Genomic DNA, 26,730 nt, shown 5'->3' on the forward strand with positions numbered 1-26,730 from the left:
TTTTGACGCTTCGTTCGCTGCCATCGTTAAACTTATATAAAAATCAACTATACTATTTATTTATTCGTTGTGGAGGGAGAATAAAATTCTAGTTGGGAGACCTACCATATTCTGGGTGCCAACTTGCAAGTTAGTCATCGTAATTGCTCTGCTGATTATTGTTTTCTAGTGTTGGGAACGCTTGGACTGTTTAATTTATTTGTAAAGCTGTTTATCTGCATTAAAATGAATTTTCTGCCCTGTACGCAAGCAAAAATGTAGATGATCTAGATTGTCAATAAAAAGTTTAGGTTCTTGAGTAGGATTTTGGTGATGATGCAATTTTAACCTAACAAAAGGGATAATAAATACATTTTCTGCATTTGGCTGAAATGCATGGCTGGATATCAACAATAGAGGCAAAATGGGTAAACATTGCCGTAGGACATGACTGTGAATTGAAGCATCCAAACACTTGTGAAATTATGACGGAAAAAAAAAATGTTTTTGAATATGAATGGTAGATGGTCGTAATTCGAGTATCCCCTGTAGTAATTAATCAGTATATTTTAGTTAGTTTGTGTAAATATATTATTTTCTACAAGGTGAACTTTGTGGTGCATAAGCTTTTGAAACCTTGGTGAGTTTGCTGAAAAAGCAGAGAATCAAACAGATATTATGGAGCAGTTTGTGCTTCCCAGTTTTAGTCTCGGAGTCCCATGGTCTGTTAAAGGTATCCGTTTTCTGGGATAATCTTTCATCCCCGTAAAGAAAATTTTCTGTAAAACAAGAGTCATGTACATTCAATTCTCCTAGTTATGTAACTTGATCTAAGCTCATGATTATTGGTTTTCAATTATCAACTTGGCTACATGATCTATAACTTAGCAGGATCCATAAAAGCATGCCCGGCAAACTGTACTGTAGTGTCCAAATTCATAATTATTGACGACTCTTTCTTATGATGCTAAATCTCCGGGGGAGTCTTCATTCTAATTATTTTATGGTGTTATAAAATGCATACCTAAATGTTTCATTGACCTTGATTTCCTAGCTATGCTTCTCCGTTGTTTATGCCTCTATTTTGCATTGAATATGTAGGATGAGCTTTAGGTATCTGCAGAACTGATTTGGAGAGTGTTTCCAAATTTATTTGTACATAGTTCAGTTCAAATAATGCAACTTTCTGGGGTATCTACGTTATTCAACGCCTAATTAAAAAAGGGTGTGTTTGGTTTGGAGGGTGGGTAGATGTTATGTGGTTATTTAGCATAACTCACATTGCGATAGCGTTAAGTCTCGATCTTTCTTTTGTCACTGTTACAAGCTATTCATGAGGTGCTGGTGTTGATTTTGGGTAACTTTTCCTTGCTCAATTAGACCTGCTGTAGTGTACAAAGAGTAATCAGTGTGGCTGTTTACACTTGATTGCAAACATTTTTCTGGTTTGTTGTGTTGTTAGTTTGTTACGTGTTCAAGTTTAGCTACTAGACCTAATTTTGGAGTGGATCAAATTGATGAAGGGTGTCCATGCTATAAATCCGGGTTAATATCGTCAGCCATGTACGTGAATGGTAAATATAAAATATTAGTCTATGATATGGATATGAATTAGCTTTTGTTGACTGGTAGTAATTGACTCATGACCAATAGGAAGCTATTTCTCTTATTCCACGTATCAGTTTAAATTCAATCAGTTTCTTAATTAGCACAAGAGAGGACAATCACGTGTTTTAGAAAGTGTTATTTCTTGCCTCGTGTTATAATGCTTTTATATTTATATTGCTGTGAGTAATTACTCTCAAACAATGATAGAAGCCCCTCTTTTATATTGTTCAAGGCTTGTAAGTTTGATGTTCCAGTAATCATTAATTTGTCGTATATATATCATCATAAAGGATTTTATTAATTCTAATCCTAATACCATCCATGGCCAAAATTTCACGAGAAGAGGTCACCAACCGGAGAACATGGCATGTTAAAACTCTACCTTTTACAGTAATGACTAGTGTTGTGTGACTTATGAAGTGATCGATTAATGTACCAAACATGACAGACTATGAACCCATTTTCATAGAGAAAAGGAACATATTGTATTGCATAAACAAATAACCCAGCTAATTGATAATTTTGTTGATAACGAGTATACAATTCAACTTAAATGTTCTAACATGATTTTGTTTCAAAATTGAAGGCTTAGTGATATGTCGAGAATCTTACAAAGATACTTCTATTATTATGCAGATCCAACGAGTGTATATAAATTAGACCATATTTAAAATTTCAGGATGACAACTCTTTTTTGTATTAACACCTTTAAAAAAAGATTACAAAAGATGCCATTCATTAATTGAGTTCCTAAGTATGATGGAATATTCTTTGACGAAAATCTAGTGAGAAAGAAAGATCCGATTGTTTCCATTTCTTTTATATTTAAACCAATTTATCTTTACCTCTTCCTTTTTATTTTTTCGTTCATGACTTCCTTTTTTAACATGTGAAGATGGTTTTTTTAATTGGGGTTGGTCCAATGGGCTGGGCTACAAGGTCTTGACTAATATTTAATTATACTTATGGATCAGTTGTTTTAAGGTTAAAATAATTTTTTGTACTTTTTAATAAAAACGCATGTTTTAATATGTAGTTTAAATCAATTTATATACACGTCTTAACATATTTAACATTTTGAAATTAATTCTGCCTATTCTTATATCAAATAAATGCTTACTAGTTTCATAATTTAAGCAACACTTTGCAAAGTCTCGACACTAAACTTGTGTTTGATCTAATTAATTTTTTCAAATTATTATTAAACATTACATTTTTTTAATTGTAAAGAAAAATATTTTTTTTCAATAATAATGTAGATATTGTGTAGTTGGATAAAGATGCGTTTAAAAAAGAAATTGACTAAGGGTGAGTTTTTATTGGTCAAAACTTATGATGAGGAAGGGAATTAGTGGGATGTGAAAGTTGATGAAGGATTATAGTGTTGTTGATAAGGACCAAGCAGAAGTAAGGATGTGTCCCAAAAAGAGTTTATTGATGAATTTAATGGCCTAATTATTGAGTCTTCTTTTGGATGTTACGGAGCCTATTCATGCAGGATATGATCGAGTTTGATCATAGAAAAGATTCTTTACAAGTGAAACCAGCCTATCCTCTGTAGGGACAGACTTTGCGTGGTAGTCGGAATAAAGACACATTTAATTGTAAATTCAAATATGGTAGATAAGAGAAAATCATATATATGCGTGGCCCAATCAATAGTTCAAGTCACACACTCCCATAATCCATTTCTTCTTCGTAGAATTCCCTTCAAGTATTCGTGTATGTAAATAATAATAATAATAATCCAATTTTGTTAAATTGAAGAAAAATATCCAAATACATGTCTTATTCTTTTAAATAATCCATATTTGTAGCAATGAAATATATTCCTCCCCCAAATAAGAAATGATTAATTACAAATATCTATTATTCATATTTACTATAAAGGACCAGAAATGCCTTGCTTACGTATCATTGGAAAGTGCATTAACATAAGTACGAAAGTAAAAAGAGGTAATACAAAAGTATGCAAACTATAAAAATGAGTCAAGGTGGATTATCCTACACTAGAACTTCCGTGTAATAACTCTACCAAAGAAGATCCTATTACAGGAATAGCTTCGGGCACGCCTGTTACAATTTTGACTGTCCAATAACCAATTTGATCCCAAGGTAAGGAATAACCAGTTACACCAAAAGATGCGGTTAATACAGCTAAAACTACACCGGTAACCCAAGTTAATTCGCGAGATTTTTTAAAGCCACTTGTGAGATAAACGCGAAATACGTGCAGAATCATCATTAAGACCATCATACTTACCGACCATCGATGAACTGATCAGATTAACCAACCAAAGTTAGCCTCCGTCATTATATATTGAACAGAAGCAAAAGCTTCAGTAACAGTCAGACGATAATAAAAAGTCATAGCAAATCCCGTTGCTACTTGGACTAAAAAACAAGTAAGTGTAATTCCTCATAAACAATAAAATATGTTTACATGGGGAGGAACGTATTTACTGGTTATATCATCGACAATCGCGTGAATCTCAAGACGTTCTTCGAATCAATCATAGACTTTATTGAAATAGGTAAACTAAGGTACCCCCGAGAACTGTATATGAGAATTTCATCTCGTACGACTCAAACAAAAATACCCAAATACTGGTTGTAATGAAAACAGATATGTGTAATAGAAAACTTGAAACTTCTTAACTGAATCCTATGATTCCAATCTTTTTTTAAGATAAGAAAAAATAGAAATCCAAGATTAGTTAATCGTGTAATATAAAAAAAAAATTAATCAGTCCACTTTGTGAGGTGAAGAGGAAGAAACATGATTCTAACTCCAATTTATGAGCTCAATTTAAATTTATGAAAAAAAATTTTGTGAAGGAATCAAAACTTGGGCTAAATACTTAAAATATGTATCTTAGAAGTGACTTGCAGTAGGGTTAAGCGATTTAAAATTTTCATATTTATGAGCTCAATTGTGAATTAGATTAACGATCTTTGACATATATTGTTAATTCCTTTTTAAAGTTGTAACATGTTAGAATACTCCTTGTACTCTAAATTTGTCTTTATTAAAATGTTAATATTTAGTAAAATAAAAATAAAAATATTTGTATATTTAAGATAACAAAATGAAACTATAAAAATATTGAAAATTTTGTACCAAAATTGCAAAATTTATTTAACATTTAGTATTTAAAAATGATTTAAAATTTTCAATATAATGCACATTGTACAATGAATTTACAAAATAAACATAAGATGTAAAAAAAATATAAATTTAAGCTGCATTTAAAAAATTATTCATTTATAGTATATGTTCATGTGTATTAAAATATAAAATACATTCATTATAATTTTTAATTTTTTTTAAATATTGTTTTAATTTGAATATCTCATTACAATTAATTTTTTAACAAATCAAATATTAGATAAATTAAGTAAAATTTTTTAAAATTAATTTAATTAATTTAATTAAATAATTACATAAAAATATAAATGCTAGTCAATATTTTCAAAATATTGGTTAAAGAAATTAAAGAAATTAAAGAAATATAAATTAAGGTATTTTAGTGAAAGCAATCCATTTTGTCATAATGATTAAAGAAATTAATAATTTTGTTATATTCCTTCCCCCCTTTTTAAAATTAATCACTCTGAGATATTGATAGAGAAGTGACAAATAAAAGTAATATTTTGATTTTGATTAAAACTATGATATAAATTGAAGAAAGAAAAGGAATGAAAGGAGGAGGCTCCTAGGTGTCCTAGTGTAAAATATAAAAAAAATGACTTTATTAAAATATCTGAAAAGAAGTAAATGAAATAATTTGCAAAAAGATGAATGCAGGGGCGTAAAAAGGGGGGTGGTTGGGGGAGGGGAGGGGATGGGTTAGGCTATATAATAATAATGTGGGTAAAAGCAAAAGAAAAGAAAAGAAAAGAAAAGGGAAAGGAAACACTAATAAATCAAATCGAGAAGAGATGGAGAAGGAGGCATTAGGGTTACCTCAAAATGAAATCCACATGCTCGACTTCCCACTTCACATACTCTCTGACATCATGCTCAAACTTCCACCATACTCCATCATTAGATGCGCCTGCGTCTGCACCACCTTCAGAAACATCGTAACTGACCCTTCCTTCAAACACCTCTACTTCTCACGCGCCCCAACCACCTGCGTCCTACTCTCCGATCACCACCGTCTCTCCACCCTCCACTCCTCCCCCCCTCAGACCTCCCCTTCCTCCGCCTCCTCCTGCCTCGCCCGCATCCATTCCTCCGCCTCCTCCCTCAGCGGCATCGACCCAATTCTCCCCCACCCCAAAAACCCCACCCCCGACACCTCAAGGTTCATCTCCTTCCAGGGACACATGAAATTGGTCAATTCCAGCCACGGCCTCCTGTGCATGCGCTCTCAATATCCCCTCTACATCGTCTGCAATCCCTTGTTCGGCGAGATTCTCTCCCTCCCTCCACCCCCCACCACCTCCAACCAATTCGTCCGATTCTCCGCTTTCGGCTTCGATCCTCTCACCAACCGTTACAAACTCATTCAGATTGTCCCCAGGCACGATCAAGTCGTCGCTGAATTGTACCAATTGGGAGACGACACCTGGAGGACCATCGAGAATGTTCCATCGCCCAGGCCCGACAGCGCCTTTGACCCCTCCCTCAACGGTGCCCTTCACTGGGTCACCGACGCCACCCGAGTCTCCGAATTGATATGCTCCTTTGACCTCCATACGGAGAAGTTCAAATCGGTGCCTCCGCCTTCCCACTTCAATGCGGAGTACGCCAATCACGTGTTTGGCACGTGCGTTGGTGTCTTCAAGGGTCGACTGTGTTTGTGCTATGTGAGTGAGGGTGCGCGCTTCGAGACTTGGCTTATGGAGGAGTACGGCGTGGAGGCCTCTTGGACTCGGGGCTTTGCTATTGACATACAATCTTATTGTGGTCTTAGACTCCACGACAAGCACAGGCCCATTGGGTTCAGCAGCTGTGGGGACATGTGGCTCAAAGCTGACTCTGATTCCGATCCCCATTCCGAGTGTCTCGTCTCCTACACCGCCGACAAGGGTGTTTTCCGCCACATTGATATCGGGGGAATCGCTTCCAACAATGTTGAAGCCGTTCCTCATGTTTTCAGCCTCGTTTCGCTCAGGAACCTAGTTGACGTCAACAACCCGCATCTCACTTTCCAGATTATAAGACCCAAAAAACGCCCCTGTTATGCACCTCTCGATTTAACCATTGGCATTAATCATTATTATGTATGATACTTAGATACAACTATACTGCAATTTTCCAATAAACTTCTTTAAGAGTTGATACTTATTATTATGCGCTGTTCCCTGTTTAGACTGAGCATGGTATGAAGAAATTAGAGTAAATCTTGGGGGGCGTTAGGCCCTATTTCCTGGAACAATATCTACGGAGGCTTCATTTTTTTAATCTGCGAATACACATGACTCGATGCATTTCTTCTGAAATGTCAGATGCTTTCCTTGGGATCAGAGCCTGTTGCTCTGATAAACGGGTCATTCTACAAGTTTCTGCAGAGAGTGATGCCAGATGTATAACATGCAAAATGTCTGTCAAATACCTCTTTCTCATTTTTAGTTTTTTAATACATTTCTTGGACATATACAATCAACTTTGATCAGTGGCGTTATTTTGAGATTGTCCACTGGTGAAAAAAATCATGACGAATCAGTTTCATAAGGAAATTGTGTTCAACTATTCACCCCCATACCAAACCCAGCCTAAGCTGTAAAACATGGCTTCTTTGTGGTACACGCCTGTGCCTTTTTTGTTAGAGAACTCTGAACACTACACTACAGGGCCTTCTTTCATAGCTTTGTCGTACTAGGAGAATGGACCTGCCTTTGCAATTACCTTCTATCCCATCAGGAATCAGGATTGACTGCGGTCAACGGTAAATCATCTCAGTGCTAGAAAATTTCATAGCCATACTCTCCATATCATACCTATTATTGAGGCAATTAGGAAGTCTGTTGTGCAGAAGTTGTTATAACTGTAGGGGATCTATATCCCGACCTCTGGGAATTAGGAAATAACGCGAAAAACGAACTGTATCGCCTACATTAGTACACGGCTTTACTTAGATTAAAAATGCCTAAACTTTTTTGGTTCTGTCACAAGTACAGCATCTGGAACAGACTCGGCAACACTTTGCAAAAAGCTTCTTTTGTACAACTATAGCCAACACTCCCTGCCTTCTTTGATTTTGTAAACGAGTATATAAATTGACGGGTGATGATATACATTTTGTTGACACACATACAAATTAAAAAGTTATATTTTAATTTTTATATAATGATTTTGTTATGTTTTTATTCTTTTAATAAAGAAAGTAATTAAATTATAATAAAATACTTGTATAGAAATTAAAATACAACTAGTTTATAAATATGTATTTCAACTAATTATAATTTAAAAATAATATAATATAATAAATTTACTTATATAATTTAACTTTATATTTATAATACTTTTTTTTTATTGATGAAAAAATTTACTTAATTGTATATTTTATTTTTTTATCTTAATTTTTAAAGAATGAATAAAATATTAATGTTAATATTTTTATTATAATTTTGTAACATGTAACTATATCAATTCATATATAATTTATAATTTTTTTGTCAATTGTTTGGTGCCTAAAGTACTTTAATTAAGAGTTTGCAAAACTTTCTAGAAAAAAATACTTAATTAAATTTATATTTTTATATAATATATCAATATATCAATTTCATAATATATTTAAAAAATATTTTTTATATAAAAAATAAAATGTTTATTATATTTGAAATGTGAAATTATACTACCATTCAAATTTCTAGAGAATCGATTTTATTACACAAATAAATTCATAATTTTTTTTATCATGAATAAATGTTTTTTAACTGTAATAAAAGTCTTTATCACATATAAATTATTCTTAATATTTTATTAATTTATGTATTTACCAAATCAATAAATTTTATCAATAAATATGCATAACCTTAAACCATAAATGATCTTTGACTTAAATATGAATTTTCAATATTTTTAAATTTTATAACTATTTTATATAGTGGCTGATTTATATTTTTTTTTAATAAAATAATATACTTCATATGGTTAACACTTAACTATATGGATCAATTATAAATTTTTTTCAAAAATTTTGATAAGTTTGTCCAGAGAAAATAAAAAAACAGCCACCAAATAAAAAAAAATCATGGAAGTTTAATAATATTAATATGAAATGATTGTTGGTTCTCCCAAGGACCTAGGAGTGCCCCTATAGAAATGAATTGATTCTCTTACATTGTGGTGGTTCCGAACAATAATTTACCAATTACAAACAAACGGTTCTCATATTAATACGATTTACCATTTGTTTAAAAAAATTTGACGTTTGTAAAGTTATGTGGATCGATTCTTTAGAAGCAAATATTTGGAAAGTCTAAAGAACATCAAACAGGAGAAACCAAAATAGTGCCTGACGACCAAGATGCCCCCCTCTCTGTGCTTCTGATAACAAAGCCGAGGAGGCTAAAGACAAAAAAAAAAGAGTTAGAGCCTCAAATTCAACAGCTCAATCAAACAGAGTAAAGAAACCAAGCCCCCCACAGTGGTACTACTCCCCTAGTTTATTTTTTCCTCCACACAAGCCAGAAAGATTTTTGACTGTAACTCTAAACTGAATTTCAAATGTATTGAGCGAAAATGGGATGATACTTCAAATTGATCCCTCAAATTGGCATCACTAAATTTAATCCTCATCAACGTTACAAAAAATAAATTTAATCTCTACCTTCAACATTCGTCTATCAATTCGTCTTAAAAATAAATACCACAAGTCAATTTGATTTCTAATAAATTAGTCACTCAATTCAATCCCTAATGTTAAAGATCAAATTGATAGATACCCAAATTAAAGAGTAAATTTAAGTTACCAACTTAATAGCTTTTTTATAATAAGAAGTAAATTGACTCATAAAGGACTGGATTTACCTTTTTATAAGGTCAAATCAAATTAGCATATGGTGTTAATTTGAAAAGAAACTGATGTTCCACAAGCGAAAAAGGGGCAGATAGTAGGGCACAGTGAAAGACAGGAAACGGTGAGAAAGAAAGAAAACAAGTAAATTGTCAATGTAAGGAGGCATAAAATGTAGCCATAGACGACACACAAAACATAGTCTGAATTTTATACATTCAATACGAACATAAACACAAAGCTTCTTATTATAGGGAACAGTGAAAAAAGGGGAAAGCGATTATGGAGTCGAACAGTTGTCAGTGCTCCCCAGCCTTCACCTGCATAAGGAATTAGCAGAGAGGAAATACTGTGTGTGAGAGAAAGCTGCACCAGTTTCAAAATAATATTATCTCACAGTGCGCAAAAGATAACCATTTTCAAATTTATAAAAAAAAAAGAAGGCATTGAGCAAGTGCGATCCCCAATCCCTCTGATTCACAAGTTATAATGCACGCAAATAACAGTAAGTCGGGCATCCATAGTATAAAATTTGAAGTTAGAAAAACAAATATTGAATAGCGAGAAAGGAAAAAAGGTATAGAAATAGAGAATTGAAAAAAAACCCTAGGGGGGGAGGAAGAGTACATGAGAGGAAGGAGAATGAGCATAGACTCTGTCGTAGATTTGTTCGCCGACGAGATAGATGCCGAAGGCGACAAGAGCGATGCCGAGACCAGGCGTGGCGTGACGCAGCTGATTCGACAGCATCGGATGCTTCCTCCACTCGTCCCTCCTCCTGAAAAACTCCGCTGTGTTCTTTCCCGATCCCATTCTCTCTCTCTCTCTCTCTCTCTCTCTCTCACCCACACACCCACACACACCCACTCACGTACCCTTTGTCTTTTTCTTTCGAGACTTAATGGGCTCGGCCCAATAAACATAAGTCCAGTGGATGAAGCCCAAGCCCAGGGTGAGTGATGAGGTTGTTTGTTCTGGTGGTCTGAGTGTCAGTCACCCCTCGGCGTGCTTATGTGCAGTGGAAGGGAGAGATGGCAGTTATTCAGTTTCAAGCTCTCCCATTTCATGCTCGTTTCTCTTCTTCTCGTTCTCGTTCTCCTTTGGCGTTCCCAAACACAGGCAAGTCTGTGAATGGCTTCTCGAATTTTTCGTCGGGGTCAGGTGGTCATGCATTAACAATCCGATCAAAGAAAAATGCAAAACCAGGTGTCACTCTGTGCTCAGCACAGCCACAATCGGCGCAAGTGAGTTCTTCCATTCGACATAAATCATTATACATTCAATGATGTATGAATATTCAATCATGATTGTTACGCAGGAGGAGAAGGAGGAGCTTGGTATTGTTAGAGAGAGAAGCGTGTCCGTTGTCTTACTGGCTGGAGGGAAGGGCAAGAGGATGGGAGTCTGTTCTATTCTTAACTCTCTTTATTCCAAATTCGACTACTCTTTCCTTCCCAATTCAATTAAATTCAACTCGGTATTTGTTTGTTGTCTTTGTGTAAATAGGCCAACATGCCAAAGCAGTATCTTCCTCTTTTGGGTCAACCCATTGCTTTGTTTAGGTAATCAATCGCAACCTATTCTTTATTTCAACAATGAACACATAACAATTACATATAAATGCTTTCTGCACTCCATCACTACATAATGGAATCGTGACACTATTAGTTTTCCTGATTCCATTTCCCACAACCGTGACTGCAAAAGGGATTGCTGACTTTCTCAAAAAAGGACAGCCTAAATCTTCCTTAGCCTGGAAAATTCTCTATTCTGACTTGCCTGGAAAATTCTCTATTCTGACTTCTAACAAAGTGGATAATTTGGCATTCTGTATTCATTTTACTTTGCGTGTAGCTTTAGTCCCATTATCTGCTCTATATTGTATTTCATTTCTTTCTGACGTAATTAGATACAGAAATGCCAATCCTTTTCAGTTTTTACACTTTTTCTCACATGGTTGAAGTGAAAGAAATCATTGTTGTTTGTGATCCTACTTACAAAGACATCTTTGAAGGTATTTCTCCCCCTTTATTTTAGCTTTGGATTCTGTTCTAAACCATGTATTTGCCTCTTAGTTATTGCGGTTCTTTTTCCCTCAGATGCACAAGGAAATGACCAAGCTGAACTTAAATTTGCACTGCCTGGAAAAGAAAGACAGGATTCTGTTTACAGTGGCCTTCAGGAATGTGCAGTTGTTTTTTTTTTTTTTTTTTGGTTTTAAATCTTCATGATGGACTATCTTTGCGCATTCTATGTCATTTTGTTTATTTCTTAGATATTTATTCCCACATAATGATTGTTGGTTGGGGACGAGTAACCTGACACCATTCCCCGCCCCCCCCTCAAAAAAAAAGAAAACAAAGGCACCTGAAATGTGTCTAAATAACCAAGATCTTGCCAGTAACCAAAACAATTTTCTTGGAAATCTCTTGCGTTAACTATGTAGTCAATTCATTCATAAAATTACTCTATAAAATTTCTGGATCAGGTCATCAGAAGCATTGAGTCACATTGCTGGGTGAATCAATCAGTGATGTAATACGTATAAAATCTAATCAATTTACATATCAACATATCAGTTTTCTAGCCATCCACATTTACAATAAATTTCAAGTTTTCATGCTCTCAAAATAATAAGCTGTTAAAAATCTTTAAGTTGAAATAAGATATTAATTTAACTGTTAACACAGTATGTGGTTTGGATGTTTGATTCTTAGCTGCATAAGTTAAAATTGGGAACTTTCTTTAAGCACTTTGGTAGCTCATCTTAATGTTGTCTTGTTGATCCCTTTAACACCCACAGCTCCTTATATAATCATTAATGCTCCCTTGTTTTGTTTTTCTCTTTTGCAGGCCGTTGATTCAAACTCTGAGCTTGTTTGCATTCATGATTCTGCAAGACCTTTGGTATTATCAGGAGATGTTAAAAAGGTTTGGGTTGAATAAGTGTATCTTGCACAAGTTTAAGTCCATTGCTTTTAATTTTCTTAAAGTTAAATATTCATGAAGACAATTTCAACATTCTTACATTAATCTTGTGAGAGTGAAATACAAAAGAATTCTCGTCCTCCAGCAGTGATATAATCAGGAAGATATCAACTTTACATTTGTGTAAGTCTTAGTGTCAAGGAAGCATGTACACTTCGAGAAGATAGTAGCTGTTTGATGTTGGCCGGTGCCAAATATGTATTCATATTGGACAGTTCGACACTCCTAGATATCAATTTACAATTCAATGGATTCATATAGGAGGATGCTTAGATTACTCATTTGTATTCTGGTTATAGGTCCTTAAAGATGGATTATTGAACGGAGCTGCTGTTCTTGGCGTCCCTGTGAAGGCCACAATCAAAGAGGTATTCACCAGTTGTTAGCATGTGTATGTCATTTTCTTCAATTATGTTAAGTGGTTGATGAATTTTTCTGTATAAAGTGAATTCACCATCCGCAGAAAGAATTATGAGGTAAATTTCAAATTCGAATGTGATAAACCACTTACTACAAGAATCCACATCTCTATATTTCTCTCCTGACAACAGAGCACTGTTCAACAGGGTTGCTGATTGGTGCATATACTTCAGGACCAAAAGCAATTAATCTTAAAATAGTTTCTGCTATGATTTCCAACAATTAATATTTATCTTCAATTTTTTTTTCTTTCCTTTCAAGTAAAGAGTATTTGTCTGGTATTTTTCATGGTTATTTTCTTTCACCACTTCCCTGTTTGTGTTGGATCTGTGTTTTCTTTTCTGGCAGTCAATGCACAAGCTTAATATCTAAATTTCTCCTTCAAAAATTATTATGATTCAAGTTTAGGTTCCAATTTTGAGTAGAGATTGAATTCTTCTGTTCCCTTCGGAGTTATGTAACTGCTGCACAACTATGGACAATTTTATTCTCGGCTGTGCCTCTGTTTACACTTGATAAAAGTGGCAATAACTATAGGCATACTTATGCGATCAATAATGTCTTCTAGTATATACATCGCAATTTTCATTCTAAACAGGCACATATATCTATAAATTGAGTTCCTTTCCTTTAATGGGCTTGAATGTGATGAAATTTGTCTAGCAATCTTTCTGCAGGCAAATAGTGAATCGTTTGTAGTTAGAACACTGGACAGGAAAACGCTATGGGAGATGCAAACCCCACAGGTCACAATTGCAAAACAAAATAATATATATCGTTTTTGTTTGACAACTTGGTCAATTTCTTAGATGCTTATCCATTTTTACAGGTTATCAAGCCAGAGTTGCTGAGGAAAGGCTTTGAGCTTGTAAATAGGTAGTTTCTCATTTTTATGCTTAGTTTAATTGCTACTATTTGTACACATTAAAAGTATCTTATTCTTCGGTTATGCACTGACTCTGAATGAAAAAATGTTGTCCTAGTGTCATACTTTTTTCCATCAAAATTAGAGTTTAACTCAGTGAAAGGTTAATATTTAAGGTTATTACGAGCTCCTGCGGTGAAATTCTAATATTGGTTGAAAAACTAATGTTAAAAAACACTTAATTGCACCCAAGTTATGTCCCTCTATGAACTAGAAAGTAATATAGACACATGTTAGACAGCTCGATGAGTCGCCCACTATTAAATTGGAATATGGAGTAACAAATGCAGATAATTTTGTTTTAATATTCGCATCTAACTCGTATTTTATGCACAACCCTCTATACAGAGAGGGTCTTGAAGTTACAGATGACGTATCCATTGTTGAGCACCTTAAACATCCTGTTTATATCACTGAAGGATCTTATACCAACATCAAGGTAGTCAAACTTCCTATTTCTTCTCTATTGGATGCTACGTTGTTAGCCACTTATTACATAAAACCTTGTTTTGGAAGTTGTAACTCACATCATCTGCTGCCATGAAGAATATTTTAAACACACTCTTTAACACACTTTTATTATTTATTAGTTTTTAGAAAAGTTAAAGTAATATTTTAAAATTAATTAATTTTCGAAGCAAGTGTTTTGACTTAAAAAAAACTAATTAAATACAATAGATTAAAAAGTGTGTTACTACGTTATTTATGCTTCAATATGATGTGCTTCTGATACCATGTTGCTGGCACGCGCTTAGTCTAACTAAGCCAGTCCCAAAACTAGAAGAGAGATGTTTCTTATTAAGAAAGCGAATGAGCATGAATTCACGTGCTTTTATGTTTTTTTCAAATTTCGTTTTGTACCATTTACTATTTTCAAAACTGAAAAAAAAATCCGGGCTTAAAAGAATTTGAGCCGGAAAAACTGGGCTCTTGGGCGTAGGCATAACTTATCTTAGGTAAATAGAAAAGAATTTGGGCTTGGTTTGATCAGTTATAACAAGTTAAATTTGATTTTACTTATTTTATTGTGAATTTTACTCGTTTGTTTTAGACAAAAAGAAGACACATTTTTTTGTTATAAACTTACCTCCTTTGACATATTTGGTATCCCGAATCGCGTGCACTTTAACATATTTGACTTTAAAAATAAAATTAACTAACAACGAAAAATTTTCTTGAATTCATTTTTTCTTTACGTTTGGCTTCGATAAAGAAAATTACTTATTCTAGCAGTTGCATTGAAGCATGTAGGCCCTGTTACAAAATACTAGAGATATAAACTTGTATTGGGAACTGTTTTGCAGGTTACTACGCCTGATGACATGTTACTGGCAGAGAGAATATTGAATCTAAATTCTGGGGAAAATATAGTTTTGCCGTTTCACCTTTAAAGGGAAATCGTTCTCAATTAATTTTTCCATGAAAGAAAAGTTACTTTTGGTCCTGCAAGGTGTAAACCATCTCACAGCACAGAAAACGGTAAAGAAATTTTTGAGTGGCTTTGTATCACTTATTTTGAGATTTGTGAACACACATGGTGCTTGCTTGAAACAAGGAAAATGTCCCCGCATGGGAGCGAATATCCACTTCAATCTTCAAAGCTAGTTTGGCAACACACGTGATGAAGTCACGTTTATCTTGAATTTCTGATTCAATAAGGTTTTTCAAGATGAAGGATTCAAATTATTGCAATAAAACCTTCAAAAATAAAATTATTGCAATGAATAATTTACAAACGAAAACAGAACTTTGTTTAATATGAATTATGATTGATATTTTAATTTTTTAATAAGTTTATACTCAATGAAACAACAAAACAAAACTAAATAAGGAATATTGAATTGTCAATTTGACAAATGCCATCATGCAATTTTTTGCAAAATTTTGGTAGTGCATCAGTTCTAGTGGTGTAAACATTCAATTTACAGTAGTGACACAACACATGACAAGAAAAAATCAATCTGATGGACATTATTTTTTACATTGTTTTGAAAAATAGTTTATAACTTGTTATTATTTTGGTAAAACTGCCTGCCATTCTAGCATAGAGACAACAAAAGGACAAACCATTGGACTTGGTGTGATTGATACCCCCTGGTCGAATCGGCAATGACAAAATTGTGCAAATCACAACAAACGAATAACAAATATTTCTTATTAAATTTTTTTAATTATTTTAAAAACTAACATCAATTATTTAAGTAAATATTCTTAAAATATTGATTAATATTTGGGTTCTCAATAATTCTCTGAATTTACTTACGAGTGGTTTTAAGTAAATTAAACTGTTAGCTGTAAAACACAAGATGCTTGAAGAAAGACCAGCAATTTTACCCGTGCTAGGCGAAGTGCCTTTCTATGCCCGGTCGCGCACGCTCACTAACACCCCGCCAGTTCTTTGCTACTCCAACTCATTTCCATCCTTTTTTTTTTCCCCATTTTACTATATATCCTATACACAGAGTTAGTCCTAAATTTCATTTGTACGAGATGCTTGGGTGCGCTTCAATTTGGAAGTATAGAAGTAGCAAGAATTATAAAAAAGCAAATAAGATTTCGTAGAATGGAAACTAGGAAGGTTTCAATGTTTCTCTTTATTAGTTCTTTAAATAAAGGATGGAGCAAAGGGAACACAGAAGCTGAACCACATAACCTTCACATTTCACACTCGCATCCTTCAAGAATAGCTCAGAGAAAGAAAGAAAAGTAGGAAAATTTTTGGAAAAAAAAAAGAAAAGAAAAAAGAAAATATATATTGGATGAAGGTCCTTAATCCCTCCTTATCTTCTCCGCTCCTTTTTCTTAGGCTTACCGCACTCACCAAACAATGCAAAACGCCCAACTTTACGCCCTCTAACTGGGGTGCCCCCTTTTACCTGCTTACATTACAACAAACAGTGTTACATGTTTCCTTAGAGCCTCAACAAAAACAAGTTATTGAGACAATTTTCAAATTAAGAGTACAGAATTGAATTACCTTTATTATCCTTCTTGGCTTCGACTTATTCCAACATAAAAATCCACAACCTCCAGCTCCCGACCCCGATTCATATCCCCTACAACAGTATGCAACAAATAAAACAAATTCATCTTTTGAACTTGCAATCATTTTCTGTACGCCTCTTTTTTCACTCGCATGCAATATTTTATCATTTCACTTTAAAATATTAAACCAATGGTGCAAATGAGAGGTTTGAGAAAAAAGTTCATGTAATGTAAGTACAAAAAATTTTCATTATATCGACCACTTCAAAACCACACTGCAGGAAGCTTTTGTTTTAGGTTTGAATTAAAATCAAGATTCACACTGAAATTGTCTAGATTAAGGAATACAAACATGTTAATATCCTCATGATATAATTTATAGCTAATTTCTAAAAGAGCCTCTAAAAGCAGTTTAAAATATACAATCTATAATCTCGATAATGGAATGAGTGCATGAGTGCAATCATTTCCAGATATATAAAGAGAATTAGAAAAATATTAACACTGAATTAACAGTTATCAGGTCAGATGTCAGAGTCAGACACCATATATGGGGTCCATTCCAGATGGATGCCATGTTAAGTGGCAAAGTGCAAAGGCTCCAGACAGAGCTAACATGTGTGAGAGAGTGTATGTGTATGTATTGACTGCACAAATCACATGATAAAGTACAATTTAAAATACTATAATCATGTATGTCAACCACAATAATTTTCAACTAGGCATACATACCACAGAATCAACTAGATACAATCCAAAAAGTCCAAACAAATATTAGTAATTTTACCCCAATATTACCATTCAAATTCCAATTTCTATAACCACATAACTTGTTAAGAGACAAGTTTCAATAGCAACAGTGAAAAGCTTTTCCTATGCAGGCAATGTAATCCATCCAAGATGCATCTTGTAGCCATGACAGATACTTTATCCACCCAGAATAATGCAAGGCATTCATCATGCAATTTGCTACAGTTTCTAACCATATGGTACAAGAGAGATGGATAGTGAAATTGAAAGAAGACTTACAGATTGTCTTTTACAGAAATTGTTGCTAAACTGCTGTCATGCAATAAACTTGGGGACATGGGATAACAATCTGCCCTTTTACCAATCTGATCCTTCTGTAGGACCCTTCCATTTTTAACACTCAAAACTTTGACTTCATTATTCGGGTCATCTTCCCAATGCTGGTGAGAGGAAAATCTTGTTGAATCCATGGACTCCATTTGGTTTACACAATACACACCATCCTGCGGCAGGACTTGATTCTTCTCCGGTCTCAAACGACTTAATGATCCAGGGGAACCTTTTTCTACAGCCTGTAACCAGGCAGTTTCCAGCCTCTGCTCACGAATGATGGATTCAATTCTCTGCATTGGATTATCATGTCTCCTCTCCCTCACACCATTTCCTTCTGCCAGAATATCTGATGAACCGGAGGTAGATTGAAGATTTCCATCCAGTAAAGGAGGCAGACTAGAATAAGACTCTGTTCCATTCATATGACCACCTCTTTGTTCCTTTTCACCTGCCATGGTTGACTCTGCCTGCTTTTGGCCCAGTAGATTTACCTGATTTTCACCTTCACCATCTGGCAAGTGTATTATTCTGACCTCCACATTGCGTCTAAGAACCATTTCCATGGAATTTGTAATGCTTCTTAAGAACCTCTCAGCCCTAACTTTAATATCTGCGTCTCTGAAAGCAACATAGGCTACCAAAATACCTGCAAGAACTAAATTAGTAGAGAGGGGGTGCACAATGCATTACAAAACAAAAGCAGATTTCTAGTAATAAGATGCAAAATAGAGGGGAAAGAAAAAAAGGGAGATCTGTGCTGTAAAGAAACAAGAAAGACTGAATGAAGATGAAAATATTGGATAAAATCCCTGTTAGATTATCTTCAAAATATCTTAGAGGGAGAGAATGATGCATAATCGACTAAGATAATTCATGTTATTTTAATGATAATCGTGCTACTTATTTTTAAGAATTTTTAGGAACTTAAACCTTGTTCTTGGGGAATCTATCTTATCTTGTAAGTTATTTGTTAACTTGTTAGATTAGGGTTAGAGCTTAGGAATTCTGTACTTAACCTAATTCCTAGTATAAATAGGGATTGGTAACAGTACTTGGTTTTGTGCAACACATCATAATACACAATATTAATATCTTTATTATTTTGAGTCTCTTTTCTCTTTTTTCCTCCTTTACCTAAATTCTATGATTTCAACAAACACACTGAAAAAATATCTATTAAACTCCTATGAATTGCACTTACAGCCAAAATGATTAAGTTCTATTCTATCCACAAAACACATTCTACCCATCATCAATGATGTGGATCAGTTTCTGGACAGTATAAATTCAATTCAAGTTGACTTTCTTTGTCCATTTTATGTAAATCATGTGTCAATTATCTTCTTTTAATAATAGAACTAGACATAACTGAAATGAAAAAGGGAAGAATGTAGAATAATTTCTAAAATCAAGTAAAATATCCCTTTGATTAGTACATACAAGGGCAAACAATTAGCCGGCAATCATTGGGTAGTTATCATCAGTAACAACAGTGCATTGGTGAATATTGGCTTCTTCTGTATAGACTTCGAAAACCATAGCTATAAAAAGCATCCAGTATCTATTTGTTTAAAAGTAAACAACTTAATATAACTAAGTTTGTCAGAAATGCTTCTAAATAAATAATCTTAAACAAGCAAGTTCAGTTTTGAAACAAAAAAATTATTAGCATACCTTCTACTTCACATACGGACACAAGCTTTCCATGGCTGTGTAGCAGCTGCTTCAATGTCTTAGAGTGACATCTCCCAATACAGTGCACCCAGATTTCACTTAACTTCCCTGAATCTATGCATCTAAACATTGTATTCCCAACCATATGATCATCAGATGAGACCACTGTGGAGCCATCATCTATAACTGGCTTGGATTTCAAGCTGAAACCATCAATCTTTGAGGACATATCCTTTTGATGGCTGGAATTGTCATTTACCATCTTTTGCTGGGATGCAGTGTATGTTGACTTTCGAGGCATATATTGAACATCTGACTTGTGCTTGCAAGAAGTAACATCTCTTGAAGCACTTGATGGATCATCCTCAGTTGTCTTGCAGCTCTGCCTCCTGCTGCTGCCCGATTGAGTAAGATCAGGAGAAGGTATAGAACCAAGCTGTAACAGAGTAGCAGTGAACCATGTTGAGCGTTCACTGGATGTCCTTATCTGCTTCTCAGCTTCTGAGAGAAGCTTCAAAGCATTCTTTAACCTCTCCAATTCTGATTCATTCACTGGGCACGAAATCCAAGTGTGCATTTCAGTAATCACCAGAGAATGATAGAATTTTCATTATTATAACATTACAACTAAAACAGATAAAAAGTGCAGTGAACGACCAGGAAAGAAGCCACAAATGCCAAAAACATATACGACTTTTCTGACCATTCAGTGTGCAGATAATGTGTATCAAAGCCCAAGGTCACAACCTAAAAACAAGATTTATGAAGCAGACTCCAATGACATTGAAACACATTAAACCAGGGGACTTTTTTAAAATGAGAGAGTTTTTCTGGTTGACAATTGTGAAGCTCCACCAAATAGAAAAGTAAAGTAAAAAGAACATTTTAAAATATAGAACTGAGAAGTTGTGCATTATAGATCAATACCCAGCCTTCACTGTTGCTTCTAATTAAGAACTTAACCTGAATGATAAACAGTAGCATAGATCACATCTAGTAATGAAAAACAGTAAGTCATGTCATAGCAAACTATTGATATGTTTCACTTGGCCAAACATGCACTGAATCTATAAGCTCATTGTATAACAGCATTATGTAGAAACACAATGCTCTTGGTTCAGGTTTGCCAATATCCTTTCTGATTTAGATGAGTAAATGAACTTATCAGTCACTCTAAACTTTTGAAAGGGAAAGGGCATTGCACTAAAGTTATACTGTGTGCTTCATAGATTTTTAACCATACTAATGCCAAATTAAGATGAATAAAAAAGATAAAAATCTTATCAAATCTAAGAAGGTATTGAACTCACAACTCCGTCCACCAAAGAATGAATCATCAGGTTTGGCATCAATGACTGTATATGACCCAGCAATTATGTCCATAATAAGGCCGGCTAGTTGAGACATCAAAACCATTGGATCAACTCCAGAGTCCATCAGTTCTCTGGCTCTTTTCACTGTCTCTACAGTGTCTGATGACATTGCTAACTCCAAAAGTTCCAATAATTTTTCATCTGAAACAACTCCAACCTGTTGCAGGTAATATAAAACAACAGCATTATGTTTTAATGATAACCATGGGACCAGAAAAATTTATTTTAATGTCAAAATCATTATCAGAACTGTTAATTTTTTTTTTAATTAAATAATTGTTTAGATTAGCTTATTTTGTGCTCTAAAAGGTTTTTTGTCAGTTTCTTGAGAAATCTTTTTTAAAAAAAGATTATTTCCTCATAAATAAGTGTTTGAATTGAAAACATGCACAAGTCAAAGAATAACAGTAACAACAAACTCACAAGTTCATTGACAAGAGCAGTAGTAATTCTTTTCCCCAGCAAACCAAGCTGTTCCAACATTGTTTCTGCATCTCGAAGTGAACCGTCCGCATTCATAGCAATGAGGTCCAGTGCATCTGCTTCAACATCCAGGTTCTCATGAGTAGATATTTTCCTCAACCTGGTCACAATATCCCCATCTTTAATTTTATTAAAGAGGTATTTCTGGCATCGAGATTGTATTGTTCGTGGCACATTGTCAAGATCAGATGTTATGAATATGAATACAACTCGCTGAGGTGGTTCTTCCAGAAATTTGAGAAATCCCAGCCACGTCTTGGAGGGCAACAAGTGGCACTCATCAATAACAAAAACTGTATATCGTGAGGAGACTGATGATGGCCCAGCTGAAAATCTTTTCAGTAGATATCTAGCTTTATCAATTCCTTTCTTATTGGTTCCATCAACTTCCAGCAGATCACTGCTCTTACCAGAAATGAAATCAGCACACTCCCTGCAGTAGCCACAAGGCTTCCTCTCATCAGGACTCACACAATTCAGGGCAGCAGCAAATATCCTTGCTGTTGATGATTTACCAGTCCCACGGGGACCTTGAAAAAGATAGACGGGAGCAATTCGTCCCCTCGAAACAGCGTTGATAAGAGACTGAACCACAATATTCTGTCCAATCAGTTCACCAAAAATCATAGGCTTATACTTCTGGCTGAAACTTCGACTATTTTCTGGTGTGCCTTCATCTTCCCCTTCTCCTTCCCCATTAAGAGCTACAATCTCCAGTCCCTCTTGACTCCTACAACTTGACGACCACCTTCTTCCATCCAACCGGCTCAATCCCTCAAGATCAAGCTCCCCAAAGTTTGTGGAAAGTTCATCATCACTTCTACCAGTTCCCATAGACGACCCTTCTCTAACATCACCACTGTTAGTGAGCAATGGTATAACACCTCGAGCACTCCTCAAAGAAAGTCTCCGGTTATGGGAGGCAGAGGTGGATCTGCGATGTCCCGGATAAATAGTTTGACTGCCACAGAGAATGCTGCTTCCTTTCCTCCTCAAAGTGTCCGACAGTGAAGGAGAATAACAACTCCCACACATTCCTCTATGTTTGGGCGTTCTCTTGGACCAATAGCAAGGAATTCCGCATCCTTGGCGGCCAGGCAAATCCAAATGATCATCAATCTCATCATCACCATCATTCACTGAGGTGGTGGTGCCATCCCAGGATCCAACAGTGCTTGGATACCTGTGACCGTACCTATTGTAAGAACTGGTTGACAATGCAGGGGTGCTATAAGAATAAGAAGAGTCCTCTTTTCGGCTTCTCCTCATAAACTTGGAGGAAGAACGAGACCAATTCTTATTTTTGAGTTTCAGAAGCAAAGGGGAAGTCCCAGAAACCGGTCTCACATCCTCAGAATTACAGTAATCTTCAGTATCATCAGAATGTTCAACAGAGTCATCCCTGCCAAAAAAAGGCATCGAAATGGAGGGATGCCCCTCCAACAACGCCTTGGAGCTGGAGTTGACAAAATTTCTACCTAATCTATGCCTATGGTGTTGATACTTTGCTAAAATATCAAAATGGGGGTTGCTTTTCTTACTCTTCTTCTTAACCGGGGCTGTCCTTCTAGCTGCGGGTGTGCCCAAGGAAACAAGATTCGCATCTCCACATCGGAAAATGGAAGAACGAGTGCCACCACCTAAGTAAGTATCACTTTTTGAATCGCAACCATTGCGAGCATCGCTCAAGCTCTCTCTGTCCCCGAGAAGCGACGACGATCCACCACCATCATCTTCTTCTTCTTCCTCCTCCTCCTCCTCGTTGTGTTTCTCACTGGAGGATTTGTAGTTCTTCCAATTGCACAAGAAGACCCTCTTCTCCTTATCTTTGTCATTGTTGTTGGGAAGTGAATGGAGTTGAGAGTTGGGAGTGAACCTTCTGCTGGCACTGTCTCTGTTCCATGCAGCAACGGATCTTGAGGAACTGAGTGGTGACTTCCAAGAAGAAGTGGTGCCAGGATCTCTCAGTACTCTTGCAGCCTTCCTGATTTGGGTCAGCTCCTTCTTCAAATGGAGCTTACTTGGATCAGACACTCGCATATCTGACATGTTCTTCACCCCTCAACAAACCTGCTAACAATGACACACTCCCATTTGCATTTACTCACAATACGCTCACACCCACTTCAGGGTTCTCCTTCACCCGTCTATGCATCGTGTAAAAATCACAACTTGTTCAACGAGTGAGTGGGAAAAGAGAGAGGTGGTTTCAGCAGAAGCAGATCTGACAGAGAGAGAGAGAAGAGATAACTGAGTAGAGCGTGTGAAAATGAAATGGGTGTCTTTTTTCGTTGACTGTATCTCTCTCTCTTTCTCCCTCTCTCTCTCTTCTTCTGTGTGTTTATTTTCTTGTTATGAGACGTTAGGGTTTTTCATTTTTATTTGGCGCCCCAAGTGAATTCTTGAATTGAATCTGAGACACAGTGTCCGTGTGTGTCTGTTTGTGTGTGGGATTCAATGGGTCGTTTGGTTGCTTTTGATGATCATCGAAAGTACCAACAACATTAACATTTAACAACATAGCATGGGAGGAAAATTAAAATTAAAATTAAAAAGGAAGTGGGAAAGCTCCCTCCTTCAAACACGGGAACACTCCCCATTCATATTCGGGGTGTGGGTGGGAATTGAGATGAGAAGAGAAGAAAAGAGATTCTTCTCTTTCTAAAATGTCTTTTTTTATCGCCTTTGCCTTTGGAAATGCCTTTGATTGATTTGTATCTCGTTTCTCCAATTTTTGACTTTCTGTCCATCTTAATTGCGGTCATTATCTTGTGCCTCATTTGTTTTTCATTAACATCATTTCTATAAAGAAAAAGTGCTTTTATGAGGAAAAAAAAGTGTAAAATTAAAAAGAGATTAGGTATATCTCGGGTAATTTACCTTTTTATTTGTGTGTTGTTAAAAGAAGAAGTTGAATTTTTAATTATGGATGATTATTGATTGTCCTTGCCCGTCAACAAGGAAAAAAAGCTAGCTTGAAGTCATAATTTCAATTCATGCAGGTTCAAATAAATAAATAATAACGTATGACCCATTTGACAACTTAAATTTTATAAGGACAAATTCATCTAATCACACTTGAGTCTCGTTTGAAGTACATATGGGAACTAAGGTCACATTCAAATAAGAATTATACTATATTTGAATGTGCAAGGACAAATCATGTGAAATATCTCAAAATAAATGTTGACGTTATATATATTTGGAACGATTCCTTGTCTCGTACATATAAAAAACCCCGGTTCTTCCAAGTAAAAAAGTTCAAAAAGGTAAAAGGCAATTACATGAGAAATTTTCCTAAGAAAAGTGGACTAACACGAGTGCCATGTTGGAGCTTGTGGCTGTGAGAAGTGATCATAAAGCCTCGTAAGTGATGTCATAATCCGTATCGCCATAACTATTCTGAATATTGCTGTGGGCATTGAAGTGGATTGGTGGAATAGTATGGAAGAGTGGGTGTTTAAGTTTAGTTGTATCACCTTCCATTATTCAGCACACAGCTGTTATTGAATGCACCGTGACTTGGCAAAGACTTGCACCTCTATTCATCAGTGTTGGTTGAAGCTACCTAATGATGTGAAATTCTTGTGACACTTTATGGTTTCTTTCTGCCCTCACAACGTAATTCTTGTATTATACCTTTGGGATATCATAACTATTTTCATTTGTTGCTACCTCCCAATACCGGCCTACCAGCTATTCATTGTTCTACACAATAAATTAGGCACACACAGTCACTTAGCCTCAAATAATTAGGCAAAACAGTGATAATGACAGGTTGATAGTGAAGTATCGTGATTTAGAGAATTACTAGTCTTTATCTTTCTGTCCATTTGTGAGAATTGAGAAAGTGGGGCATATGATTGGGATACCTTACTCTCTCTAACCTCCTTCCCCCACAAATGCCATTTCTTTGACTCAAGTCTCTCTCCGTTTATCTTATTCTTATTCTTATTTTTTAATATCCTCTTCGGATATATACTTCCAAGTTCCAATCAACGACAATATCCATGAGAAATTTTATATATCAAGTAGCTTCAATATTCTGATCAGGTTATTCACATAATAATCAAATCTGAATGTTATGATTCTTTTTATTAAATAAAAAAAACACTATTGATTACTGCATCCTGCCTTAATGAGGATGGTTGGTGGGTTTAATTTCACTCTCACTCTCGAAACATGCATGAGTTGCCTTAGCCAGATCACTGTTGACTGAGTATACCTTAGACATGTTATCCCTGATTTCAATACTAATATTTTTTTAATAAGGAATTTTTATTAGTCTAATTAAAGCATTGTCTTTAAAAAAATAAAATTGAATCGACCTGGGATATCCATGGAATTAACAGAAAAAGAAAAATAGTGCATGCTAAACCTACTCACCCCACCTCTAGATTTGAGAGTAAGCGAGACAATGATGCAGCAGGTGAACCAGGTTCATTACAGTAGGCAGTAGGCACTGCATTAAATAGATTTTACATAAATTATTCAGACACAACCAATTGATTGTATATCATCGTTGCTATTTTACCAGCACAATGACATTGTCATTATTGGATAGGCCACAAACTACCCTTGAACAAATGAAATTCGATCATGTTAGCTGCAGAGATGTTTTCTTATTGCGGACATTGTATGATTGTTCCTTTTTCCAGGCTTCAATCAATTAAGGACATTCTCTCCCTCATCTGTTTTCATTTTTCATTCGCTAGATAACAAAACCATTGGCCACATTCATTACATATGTATAAAAAAAAATTACCCATTTCATTTGTTAGATATATATCACATTGATCTAATTGATCACCGGAGATAATCGATTTCCAACCAAAAATAATAATAAAGTCACATATTAAAAAAATAATGAAATATTTTGTGTTAAAAATAAGAACTTAAATTTATAATATAAAGATTGAATAATTTTACAATCTATAAATGATTAGATATTTTAGATTATGATACTAAAAAGATGTGTGAATGATAAATGCATACGGTAATTCAATAATGTACAAAATATTTGTATACTTTGGGGTTTATTTTAATCGCAAATCTTGTGTCAATCATAATATTGATTACGTCGAATCAGGATACCAAAAGCAGTGTTTCATGGGATTTCATTTACCAAATGTAAGAATCCAACCAAATCGCATCGAGATTTCATGATGCAAAGGCAACTATGGCGCTCTCTGCACGTTAGCATGCTAAAAAAAGTTTTGGGCCCTTGGTATCCAGTAGAGTC

General features: G+C 35.1%; 4 protein-coding genes across 8 annotated transcripts; 2 read left to right on the forward strand and 2 right to left on the reverse strand.

Annotated features, from left to right (window-relative positions):
• The first annotated feature begins 5,480 nt into the window (after positions 1-5,480).
• On the forward strand, positions 5,481-7,841 carry LOC113845918 (F-box/kelch-repeat protein At3g06240-like). The gene has a single exon (XM_027473615.1). It carries the CDS (start codon positions 5,530-5,532, stop codon positions 6,823-6,825), a length of 1,296 nt encoding a protein of 431 aa, XP_027329416.1. The 5' UTR covers positions 5,481-5,529; the 3' UTR covers positions 6,826-7,841.
• Positions 7,842-9,607: 1,766 nt separating this feature from the next.
• LOC113845920 (NADH dehydrogenase [ubiquinone] 1 beta subcomplex subunit 3-B) lies at positions 9,608-10,412 on the reverse strand. Its single transcript, XM_027473621.1, has 2 exons — positions 10,185-10,412; positions 9,608-9,877 (listed from the first exon to the last, which is right to left on the reverse strand). Exons 1-2 carry the CDS (start codon positions 10,368-10,370, stop codon positions 9,857-9,859), a joined length of 207 nt encoding a protein of 68 aa, XP_027329422.1. The 5' UTR covers positions 10,371-10,412; the 3' UTR covers positions 9,608-9,856.
• A 151-nt stretch (positions 10,413-10,563) lies between these two features.
• On the forward strand, positions 10,564-16,604 carry LOC113845919 (2-C-methyl-D-erythritol 4-phosphate cytidylyltransferase, chloroplastic). Of its 4 annotated transcripts, none has more exons than XM_027473618.1 (11): positions 10,564-10,801; positions 10,876-10,959; positions 11,064-11,119; positions 11,492-11,571; positions 11,657-11,748; positions 12,411-12,488; positions 12,845-12,913; positions 13,643-13,711; positions 13,795-13,841; positions 14,239-14,329; positions 15,195-15,545. In XM_027473618.1, exons 1-11 carry the CDS (start codon positions 10,589-10,591, stop codon positions 15,279-15,281), a joined length of 966 nt encoding a protein of 321 aa, XP_027329419.1. In that variant the 5' UTR covers positions 10,564-10,588; the 3' UTR covers positions 15,282-15,545. The 4 variants fall into 4 exon arrangements, with proteins under 4 accessions (XP_027329419.1, XP_027329418.1, XP_027329417.1 ...); XM_027473617.1 differs by having other exon boundaries at positions 11,657-11,739; positions 15,195-15,542; XM_027473616.1 differs by having other exon boundaries at positions 11,657-11,739; positions 14,239-16,604.
• LOC113845916 (protein STICHEL) lies at positions 16,464-23,781 on the reverse strand. 2 transcript variants are annotated; one of them, XM_027473614.1, is made up of 7 exons: positions 22,978-23,781; positions 21,429-22,890; positions 20,943-21,162; positions 19,633-20,184; positions 17,905-18,604; positions 16,868-16,946; positions 16,464-16,766 (listed from the first exon to the last, which is right to left on the reverse strand). In XM_027473614.1, exons 1-7 carry the CDS (start codon positions 23,535-23,537, stop codon positions 16,671-16,673), a joined length of 3,669 nt encoding a protein of 1,222 aa, XP_027329415.1. In that variant the 5' UTR covers positions 23,538-23,781; the 3' UTR covers positions 16,464-16,670. The 2 variants fall into 2 exon arrangements, with proteins under 2 accessions (XP_027329415.1, XP_027329414.1); XM_027473613.1 differs by having other exon boundaries at positions 21,429-23,781.
• Positions 23,782-26,730: the final 2,949 nt, after the last annotated feature.

The sequence above is a fragment of the Abrus precatorius genome, unplaced genomic scaffold (genome assembly GCF_003935025.1).
Source record: "Abrus precatorius isolate BTA unplaced genomic scaffold, Abrus_2018 Scaffold8, whole genome shotgun sequence".
In the NCBI taxonomy this organism is placed as follows: Eukaryota; Viridiplantae; Streptophyta; class Magnoliopsida; order Fabales; family Fabaceae; genus Abrus; species Abrus precatorius.

Excerpts from the sequence above, each read along its gene's own strand:
- LOC113845918 (XM_027473615.1), top strand. The coding sequence starts at position 5,530 with ATGGAGAAGGAGGCATTAGGGTTACCTCAAAATGAAATCCACATGCTC.
- LOC113845920 (XM_027473621.1), bottom strand. The coding sequence starts at position 10,370 with ATGGGATCGGGAAAGAACACAGCGGAGTTTTTCAGGAGGAGGGACGAG. Across the intron at positions 9,878-10,184 it reads CTCATTCTCCTTCCTCTCAT|GTGAAGGCTGGGGAGCACTG; the intron begins GTACTCTTCCTC and ends TTCCTTATGCAG.
- LOC113845919 (XM_027473616.1), top strand. The coding sequence starts at position 10,589 with ATGGCAGTTATTCAGTTTCAAGCTCTCCCATTTCATGCTCGTTTCTCT. Across the intron at positions 10,802-10,875 it reads CACAGCCACAATCGGCGCAA|GAGGAGAAGGAGGAGCTTGG; the intron begins GTGAGTTCTTCC and ends ATTGTTACGCAG. Across the intron at positions 13,712-13,794 it reads GGGAGATGCAAACCCCACAG|GTTATCAAGCCAGAGTTGCT; the intron begins GTCACAATTGCA and ends CCATTTTTACAG.
- LOC113845916 (XM_027473613.1), bottom strand. The coding sequence starts at position 23,537 with ATGTCAGATATGCGAGTGTCTGATCCAAGTAAGCTCCATTTGAAGAAG. Across the intron at positions 21,163-21,428 it reads CTGCTCTTGTCAATGAACTT|GTTGGAGTTGTTTCAGATGA; the intron begins GTGAGTTTGTTG and ends TACCTGCAACAG. Across the intron at positions 16,767-16,867 it reads AGCCAAGAAGGATAATAAAG|GTAAAAGGGGGCACCCCAGT; the intron begins GTAATTCAATTC and ends TAATGTAAGCAG.